Source organism: Artibeus jamaicensis, unplaced genomic scaffold, assembly GCF_021234435.1.
Source record: "Artibeus jamaicensis isolate MK-2021 breed Jamaican fruit bat unplaced genomic scaffold, CSHL_Jam_final scaffold_537, whole genome shotgun sequence".
Classification (NCBI taxonomy): domain Eukaryota; kingdom Metazoa; phylum Chordata; class Mammalia; order Chiroptera; family Phyllostomidae; genus Artibeus; species Artibeus jamaicensis.
Genome location: NW_026522047.1, coordinates 39,711,068 through 39,720,530, shown reverse-complemented (window position 1 = coordinate 39,720,530; position 9,463 = coordinate 39,711,068). Strand labels below are relative to the sequence as shown.

General features: G+C 62.1%; 1 protein-coding gene across 4 annotated transcripts; it reads right to left on the bottom strand.

The window, feature by feature from the left end:
• Positions 1-34: 34 nt before the first annotated feature.
• CBARP (CACN subunit beta associated regulatory protein) lies at positions 35-9,066 on the bottom strand. 4 transcript variants are annotated; one of them, XM_037138253.2, is made up of 10 exons: positions 8,815-9,066; positions 6,952-7,062; positions 6,729-6,868; positions 6,415-6,479; positions 5,933-6,077; positions 5,533-5,704; positions 5,177-5,314; positions 4,454-4,664; positions 3,132-3,315; positions 35-2,279 (listed from the first exon to the last, which is right to left on the bottom strand). In XM_037138253.2, the coding sequence occupies exons 2-10, from the start codon at positions 7,042-7,044 to the stop codon at positions 1,226-1,228; spliced, it is 2,202 nt and encodes a 733-aa protein (XP_036994148.2). In that variant the 5' UTR covers positions 7,045-7,062; positions 8,815-9,066; the 3' UTR covers positions 35-1,225. The 4 variants fall into 4 exon arrangements, with proteins under 4 accessions (XP_036994148.2, XP_036994151.2, XP_036994157.2 ...); XM_037138256.2 differs by lacking the exon at positions 8,815-9,066 and adding an exon at positions 7,729-7,836; XM_037138262.2 differs by lacking the exon at positions 8,815-9,066 and having other exon boundaries at positions 6,729-6,864; positions 6,952-7,034.
• Positions 9,067-9,463: the final 397 nt, after the last annotated feature.

The window sequence follows — 9,463 nt, the reverse complement described above, 5'->3', positions numbered from 1 at the left end:
GTCGATTTGAGCTGTGGTTGTGAGGGGTGTTTGGAAATTGTCGGGTGGCAAGTTGTGCTGTCAGGTGTCATCCAAATCTGTGCCTGGGGCCCCTCGGTGGGCCCCAAAGTGCAGGGGCTGGCCGAAGTGTTCAGGTCTTGCTCTCAGTGCATGGAGGCCCTGGGCCTCCATGGGGGTGTTTTGCCACACTGGGTCTCTGTGCTCTTGCAGTGGCAACCTTGCCTCTCCAAAGCTGAATAGGCCCTTGGAACCAAGGGGCCTATTCACACAGCACAGGGGGCCAAGTGTGACAGCAGAATCCTGGCCCTTTTCCCCAAGGCCTCTGCTCCTAGGTCCCCAGAGAAAACTCAGAGTGAGCAAGAGTATGCAGTAAATATTTATAGTCAACCAGAAAACAAGAAGTTTCATCACTGAATGGTACACAGACTGCAGGAAGCTTGGCGGGGCAGGGCGGCTGAGCTGCCCCATCTTTTGGCAATAAATAAAGCTTGGGAAACTTGAAACCTTGGCCATTTGGATTTTGTGTAAGTCTCAAACACTGATGAGTCTTGGGGCTCTTTGGATGTGTGGCTGTGGGGCAGGCAGCCCACTCACATGCAGAGGGCAGTTGCAGATACCCAGAAGGGACTACAAGGAGTTCTCGTCCAGGGCTGGGGGCAGCAGTGGTGGTCAGTGTGGTTATTGCTTGGAGGAGGCTTGGGCTGCATTAAACACACACAGCAGTGAGAACGGCTTCTGGTAATTGGCAGCTATGCCGGTGCACTCCACTGATTCTCAGTACACCGTGGTCCATGTTCCAGCAGGCTTGGAGCATGCACCCTGGTGTGGACTCAGCTACTGCAGCCCAGATGTGCCTCAAGGCTTAGTTGGCCCAGGGAAGTGTGTGCTGCATTTATGCCTCTTTCAAACAAAGGCCCAGCCACTATCCAGAGGCCACACTGTCTGGGGTAAGAACAGTTAAACATGTTCCTCCGAAGTGTAAAGATGAGAATGTGCCTCGTCCCCTCCAGATGGACCAGAGTCCTTGGGCCTGGAAATAACACGGGAATCCAGCTTAGTGACCAGAGGGGACTGGGCACATGTACACTGGGGCAGCATGGGCATCCAGGATGGTACACGTGTGCATGAAATCTCAGTGCACACACACTGGGACCTCGTGCCCCTGGTATGTTCATCTGCGGAGCCCTTGTGCATGTGATAGGAGCTGGAGAGCAGGGCGTGGGACTTAGGCAGGACTGTGGTCTGGCGACGTGGGTGCTGCAGTGGCAGCAGCCAGCGTGGGGGCTGTGCTGACTGGCTGGGCAAGATGTGGCAGGAAGAGTCTGTCCTCAAGGCCAGCTGCCAGCTTGTCCAGCAGCTCCCCCGAGGGTCGGGCACACAGACCTGATCCAGGGCACCCGCTGCCAGGTTCCTCCTCAATGGCAGGGATGGTGGACACCGGGACAGCCGTCGAGTCTTCACCTGCACGGCTCTCCGGTGGACAGTCGACACTGTCACCACGGCGCAGAGGCGCTCGTGTGGGGCGGGGATCAGGCCCAGGTGGTGCAGAGTGCGCAGCTCGCTCGCCAGGGTCACTGTGTTGCCTGCCACGCTGCTGCCATTGTTTGCGTGCATGAGTGTGCGGGTGCGCGCGTGCTCGATGGCGTGCAGCACTGGGCGGGGCGTCATCAAAGTGCGGATCATGGCGCAGGAACTCATGGAAGAGGGCATCAGTCTTCTCGTCCACACTGTAGTCCCGGCGTGGTGTGCGACGGGGCCAGGCACGTGGGCTGGAAGGCCAGGTGGACTCCTCAGGCGGGGCCCCATCGAAGCTGCCCCCCGTGGTAGCCGCATAGCTTGCACTGATGGAGGAGTGCTTCTGGGGTGCATTGGGAGGCCCATCATCACCAGCGCTGCGCCCCTCGATGCTGGCATAGCCACTGTCCATCTGCAGCAGCTTGCGCGGCCCTCCCACCTCACCCTCCGAAGAGCGCAGCATAGGCGGCGGTGAGGGTGGTGGGAAAGCGGGCGCTGTGCCCCCGGAGCCAGAGCTGTCGCCACTGCGCACTGAGTCACGGTCGTTGCTGCTGTGGTCTGAGGCGGTGGCTGCATGCAACTCAAGCGAGGCGCGCAGGCTCCAGATGTCGCGGTAGATGGTTTGGGCCTGCTCCGGCCCTGCATCTCGCTCACTGTCCGACTCCTGCTGCTGCTCATGCCCCGAACCACCTACGTTGCGCTCCGTGGGGGGCTCGGGGCTCAATCCTCCCATGGCGCCTGCCTCCTCCTCCTCCACCTCTAGCCTGCAAGCCAGGCGCAACCGTCAGAGGACCTTCACCCTGTCCCCTCCCTGGCTACCCTGCTTGGTCAGGGAGGGTAGGGACAGATGGGGACTCTGCACCTTGGCCAGGCTCTGCAGAAGGTGAGTTTTTAAAAATGCTGTTCCTTTGTAGGGGTTGCTTTTTGGGTACACATCCGAGCTCTCCTGGAGCCTCCTTTTCACCCAGGGTATCTTATGTGATCCAAACACTTGTGGCTCCTTACCCAGAAAGAGTGACTGCAGGTGGGGGACCCCTATCCCTGCATGACTGCAAAAGCCACTTCATGCCCTCCCACCATTTTGGATTGATAACAAACTAGGGGGATGACACACAATCAGATTGTAGGAATTGCCCTATTCGCTGGACCCCCTATCTCACTGATACGGCCCAGAGCTTCAGGATAGCTGCTCTTGGGCTTGGGGAGGGGGCTCTGCTGAGACTGGTCAGGACAGTTTTTGAGAAGGAGCCTGGGCAGGTGGGAAGGGTCCCCGCAGGCCGAGGACTCCACTGGGAAGGGGCACTGCCCTGGCATGCATGGACCCCCAGCAGCCCTGCCTAAGCACACGTTTAGTCCTGGTGACCCTCAGGCTATCACCAGGGTCCCCACCCTCCCCTGGGCCCTTCTCCAGTTTCCCCCTGCTCCCCTTCTCTGATCCATGCTGGAGAGGTAGCCCTAGGGAGGCAGCCTCCAAGAGGGGCAGTGGCACTGGAGGAATCTGACTGCCTGTCTGCCCTGCAGACAGGGCGGGGAACTCACTCCCTGGGCTGCTGGGTGACGGGGTCGGGCAGGGGCCCACAGGCCCACCCCTAGCACCTTTATCTACTGAAAAATACCTGCCGAGAGCGGGGGATGGGCTGGTGGGGCTGGCCAGAAAGGGGCAGGGGGGCGGGAAGGCCATGGCAGCGCCTGTGCTGGCAATGTACTGAATGAAGTCCATGTGGGGTGTGTCCCCCTCCTCTTGCTCCATGCTCTCACTGGCTGCCCGCTGCCGCTGAAAGTGGTGCCTCTTGGGGGAGCCTGTGCAGAGGGAGGCACATCAGCCTGCCTGGGCCCCTCCCAGCCCTGTGCCCCTCCCAGCCCTGTGCCCCACCCCAGATCTGTAGGCACCAGTCTGGGCCAGATGAGCATGCACCTTGCTGTACAGGTGTGAGGTTGTGCCAAGGCAGCAGCAGTGCCCTGAGCAGCCTGGGAAGACAGGCCTAGCTAGAGCAAGGACTGTCACTGGCCACCTAGTGGCAGGCACAGCTGAACTAAAGCAGATGTGGTGCAGGCAGGTGTGAAGAGTAAGGAACAGGTTAGGGGGGTGAGGGAAGAGGTGAAGCCCTCTCCTGCCAGCCCCATGCCTGCCCTTGGGCCACCTGGACAGCGGCCGGGATGCTCTCACCATGGAGGCCTGGGAGAAGCTTCAGTGGGAAGGCCTCAGGAGTGGAGAGAACAGTCACCTAGCAAATAGGCCCTGGGTGCTTCTGCACCTGCATTTGACTCGTCACCCTCAGAAATCTCAGGCTGCACGCAGGGCTCCAACAGGGTAGCAAGACAGACCCGCCCTCCCTGGCCAGGAGCCCAACAAGGTGCTAGCACTGTCACTAACCATGCCCCTCTCTGATAGTTTGTCCCCTCTCCCTGCCTCCTCTACAGGGCAGCAAACACAGGCATGGTCTAGCCTAGCCTAAACTCCTTTAAGCAGGGCTGGTTCCAGCTGTCAGTGCCCACCTCCCCACACTCCTACCGAGCCCTGCCTTGGGCTGAGGAGAAGGAAGCCCTATATCCATGACCCCACATGCCCCAGGGTCTACAGTGTTGAAAGCTGCTGTCATTTGTCCAGGGGTGACCAAATGGGCTCCCCACCTGTTGTGAGTTTTATTGGCACGTGGCCACACTCGCTTCCATGCTGTATACTGCCCACTACCACTGTAGACAGTCTGACTGCAAAGCTAAAAATACTATCATCTGGGTCCCCATAAAAGCTTGGCGTGTGGCCCTGTGCCCCTGCCTGATCACCTTGGAGACCTTGGACAGGGTACCCACTGGCCAGCATGGGGCAGGTGTTGGACATCCCTCAGGAACAGAGACCCCCCCCCCGGGTTCTGAGCCTCCCACTCTAGCTGCTTGCAGCAGGGCCTGTGGCCCTCAATCAACAGGGGCTACAGCTCACCTCTTGTGTCCAGACTTGATGCCCGCTGGCTGGGCTCCAGCTTCCATTTCTTGACCTTGAAGTAGGGACTGGCCCCATCCAAGCTGGCATGGCGCCTCAGGCGGGTGAAGAACTGCAGGACAGGGCCTGCCCCAGAGCCTGGGCCCACCTCCTGGGGCCCCACAGAAGCTCCAGGCCCAGCAGGCTTGGTGCTGCTAGCACCCACATCCAGCTGGGAAAGAAGAGAGATGTTCTCAGGCAGGAAGGCCCCCTTCCCCATGGTCTCCCACCTGTCACTCCACCCAGGCCAAGTGCAGAGGGGGAACATGGAACTCTTCCTCCCACCCCAGACACTCCCCAAAAGGTCCCCAGGGGCTCAGCCAGGTGCTGGCCAGCTCTGTCCACCCCAGCCCTGGACACAGGGGGTCCAAGGGTAAATGTCCAGGAGTGCTCACCCTGCTACTTGGCTTGGGTCCTAACCACACCCTGCCAGCTGCCGAAGTGCCCTGTGCATGTGTGAGCACACTGGTGTGGGAGACAGCTGTGCTTGTGTCCCGTGTGCTACCCACCCCACAGGGCTCGTGCCCACGGGCAGCCTCCCCAGCCTGCAGGAACCCACTGTGTGCTGTGTGCCCTGTGCAGGGACCAGGCTGGGTCGAGGGGAGCTGTGGAGGATGGGAGGCCACGGGCTGACCTGTTCTGGAGCTGCACATGGAGAGGGGAAGGACACATGGGGGCCCTCACCGAGGTGCCTTCCCCGGAGTCGCTGGATGCAGAGGGGCTGATCTCGAAGTCAGCAGGGCCCGTGGCAGAGTTGTAGGGGTCACCTGGCAGGGCGGAGCTGGGGCCCACGGAGCGGCCAGTGAGGGCCTTCCCCGGGGGCTGTGGGACAGAGCCAGGGTGGAGGAGGAAGCAGTGACAGGTCAAAGAGCACTGGTGGGTGAGGGGGTGTGCTGGACCCAGCCCCCTCTATGCATCCCAGTCGGCCCCCTCCCATCCTGAGATGAGGGCCAGAGAGAGAGAAAGGTGCCACCTGCCAGGTAAGGGCGGGGTTCCCACCCAGCAAAACCCAGGTTTGGCTGCCAAACCCTCCATCTCACCTGGAATATGGCAAGGCTGGCCTTGGGAGGGGCGGTGGGGTGGGGCATGGCCGTTGCACTGGCCTCACTGGAATCACACTCATGGATGGTGACAATCTTGAGGGGTGGCAGGTGCAGGTGGGTGAGACGGGCATTCTTCAGGTGATGGAAATCCCCCTCTGTCAGGGTATACCTGTGCCCAGCATGCCCACCAGTCACTGAGCAGCTGGCTGGTCTCTGTGCTCAGCCAGATTCCCCCTGCCCACAATGCACTACTCCATGGCCCCATCCTCCACCCTGCCAGGTCTGGGGAAAGCAGAACACGAGTAGCCACTCGGCAGAGGCCAAGTCTGCCCAGTGAGCCCAGCAGTGAGGCCATACTTCAGCCCTGACAGTGCTGACCACCCAGGGATCCCCTTACCTTCGACCCTTGTCCTGCGCCTTTTGGCTCTGCTCAAACAGGGCTGCCTCATTGAAGGACACACGGCGGCCAGTGGAGCTGGTGGACAGGAACCGCTCGGTCTCTGCATCCTGGCCCTCGAGGTCCTCCCCCCTCAATTCGGGGTCTGTGAGGAGAGCCAAGAGAGGGTGGGCCGAGCCTGGTGCTGGCTGACTGTGATTGGGACTGGCCTGGGAGGGAGCGAGGGGGCCCAACTGACCGCCAAGGACGGACAGGTAGGTGGGCGGGCACTCGCTCATCCGCTCACACACTCACTCGCTCAGCATGCGCCTGTGAGGACCTACGCGTGGGCTTTAAGGAAACAGAGATGAGTCGGAATCGAGCTGCGCCCAGTCTGGTGGGGGAGACAGACAGACATAGAAGGTCAGGAGGCCCAAGGTGGGAGGCCCAAGAGTGGACAGGGGTAGGGCCTGGGCAAGGGTGGAGCCTGGGTGAGGCCTCACCTTGGATGGGGTGGGTACCATTGTCCAGGTAGGTGGTGGTGGTCTTCTCTAACTCCTCTGTGGCTCTGGGGCAGGACAACAGGAAGAGCAAGGTGGGTCAGTGTCCCTGAAGGATTTGTACCACTGGCAGTGCCTCGAGCTCACTGGATCCCAACTGTTGGGATAGGGTCCCTGCACAGATGCCCATGCACCTGCGGCTCCCAAACACTGCTGCCCTTGCACAGGGGTGATGGGCCTGCTCCTCACTGGCCAGCTGTCCGACATTCACCCTGCTCCACAGCCCCCCAGAAGGCAGCAGGGTGGTGGCCACGCACCTGTTGAAGTGCTGGTGGACTTCCCAGCAGCGCCTGCACAGGAGCAACACACCAGACAGCACCACAAGGGTTCCCCCCACGAAGAGCGACATCACCACCACTAACAGCATGTAGCTGTCCAGGATGGGTTCAGGCTCTGCCTGTGGAGTGGCAGGGGTCAGGTCCTGCTGTGGCCTCTGGTGGCCTCAACCCACCAATCTCCCTCCCTAATCCCATAACTCACAGTGGGGCGGACTGTGGTGTTGTCCCATGTCATGGTCAGGGTGGCTGCGGTGGAGGTGGTGGCAGCTGTGGCCATGGTAGTAGTGGGCTGCATTCTGATGTGAGGAGGGCCCTGTGGGGGCAGGGCCTGCTCAGCTCCAGCTCCCTGGCACCCACCCCCTCTTTTATCCCAGGGAGTCAAAGCAGGAGCCTACGCAGGGCAGTGACTCACAGAAAGGTGGGGGGAACCAGAGGCCGCCACCTCCCACCTCAGATGGGTGCCCAGCAGGGACCTCCAACTCCCCATCTTTAAGACAAAGGTGTGTGTGTATCACCTGCTTCCCCAGCTGGTGGGGCCAGATGGGCATGGTAACTGGGCTGGGAGCCCTGCCCAAGAAAGGGGAAGCACCCCCAGAAAAATGGGGAAACTGAGTACGTCAGCTACACCTACATGCCCACCATGCCAAGAGACCACAGGGCCCTGCCTGCCCCATCGAGGGAGAGGGAGGGGCCACCCCAGGAGACTGGCTCCAAGCTAGCGGGGACTGGTAGTCCACTGGTGGGAGCGGGGCAGAGTGGCTGAGCACAGGGACTCCAGGGTCATGACTCGGGATTTAAAGGCCCCCTTCCACTGATCGCTAGAGGGAATGAAGCCAAAGAAGGAGCATCTGTACCCAGCCCTGAAGAATCTGGTTCCCATGGCGACTGAGCGAGCAGGCTGAGCTGGGGGGGGGGGGTTGCCAGGGAGTATTGGGGAGGGGCGGGGCGGGGGAGAGAGGCCTCCTGCAGGGCGACTCACACGGAGCCCTGGGCGGCAAAATGGCTGCTGCGAGCCTCCCCACGCACCGGTGCCCAGCCCGAGACCGGGCGCTTCCGCCAGCAGGCTCTCCCAGCTCGGGCTGGCAGGCCTCCATGCCTGCCTTACGCTGGGGGAAACTGAGGTCAGGCAGGGACCCGGCACTCGGGAAAGGGACTGCTCACACAGTGCACCTGACCCTCCCCGCTGCGGGAAGGACAGGGGTGCAGTCTGGAATCTCAGACTGGAGCCGGATGGATGACCGGCAGCGCTGAATAGGCTGGGCTCCCGCTCGGTCCTTCCCCAGAGGAAAGGGAAACCTGTACACAGGCTCCAGCGTCCCCAACTCTTTCGGGTTTTGACCCCACGCGATAGCGGGGGAAACTGAGGCCCAGAGATAGTGTGGGTGTTGGCGAAAGTCCGGTGTCCACAATTCTCGGGGTCAGGCTCTGGCCGCGGCTCCCATCTCCTCGGGGGTAGGGTTCGCGCATATGTAGGTTGGGAAATGAGTTCAGGCTGGAGGGGGAGGGGGCAGAGGCGCATGGACATGACAAGGGACCAGAAAAGATGGCAGGAGGCGGAGGAAGAAGAGAGGTGGACTCCCGGGGTGGGCGGGGACCGGAGCGAGGGCGGAGGTTCCCCAAGGGCTAGACCCTGAGGTCCGGCTGGGCCTCAGTTCCCCGAGCTCGCTAGCCTGAGCCTAACCCCGCACTTACATCCGGCCCCGGGGGCGGGGATGACGAGCGAGGACAAGCAGAGAGAGGGGCTCCAGGCACATCTAAACCCCGGGCTAAGCCAAGAGGCGGAAACGCCATAGCCCGTGCTGGATCTCCCAGGGGTAAACTGAGGCCCGAGAGGCCGCAGGCGGAAGGGGGGGTCCCTCTTCGATCCTCGGAAGGCAAGGTGGAGAAACCCGCGGGTTGGCTCCCACGCCCTCCCCGCATCCTCCGGTCTTTTCCTCGTGCCTCGCCGGGAAAGGACAGTGGTCCGGAGCCCAGGCGGGCACCAGAGCCGACCACGATCCTGGGCTCCGCGGTCCCGGCCTTCTCCTTGCCCGCCCGTGTGCAGCCCCGGGCCCGTCGCGCCTACCTCAGTCTCGGGGCGCGCGGCCCATTGGCAGCGGGCGGAGATGCGCGGCGCTCCCGGCTGGCTCCGGCGCCCGGTGGCCGCGGAGCAGAAGAATTTATGAATGGAGAGCCCGGTGCGCGGGGGAGGCGGGCACGAGAGGAGGGGCCGCTCACGTGACCGCGTTGGCTACAAGCCCGCTCCCACCCGCTGGGTGCCGCCGGGTCCCCGACCGACCGCCCCCGCCGCACTCGCCGCAGCGTCTGGCTTGGTCCGCACTGGCCACCGCCTCCCCTTCCCTTCCGGCGGCAGCGGGGGAGGGGGGTAAGAGGAGGCGGAGCTTACGCTCCTTGACGCCCCCTCCCCACGAGCCGCCCTCTCCTGCTGCGGCTGATCTCCGCCCCCAGCCTCTGCAGCAAGATTCGTCGACCCTTCCCGTGGACCCAAAGGGTTGGGGATGGGGAGCACCGTGGAATGCAAAACTATCCCCAGCCCTGGGTCCTGGAGTGTACAGACCCCCTCCTTATCTTTCCCCAGTCTGGGGGTCCTCAAGGAACTGTGTGTACCTCCCTTGTGTGAGGAAGGCTCAGGGTTTTCAGGCACATGTCTTCTCGTGTGAGGGCGACAGTTAGGGCTCACGGTGCACCCTGCCTCGTTGGGACAAGCAAAGATA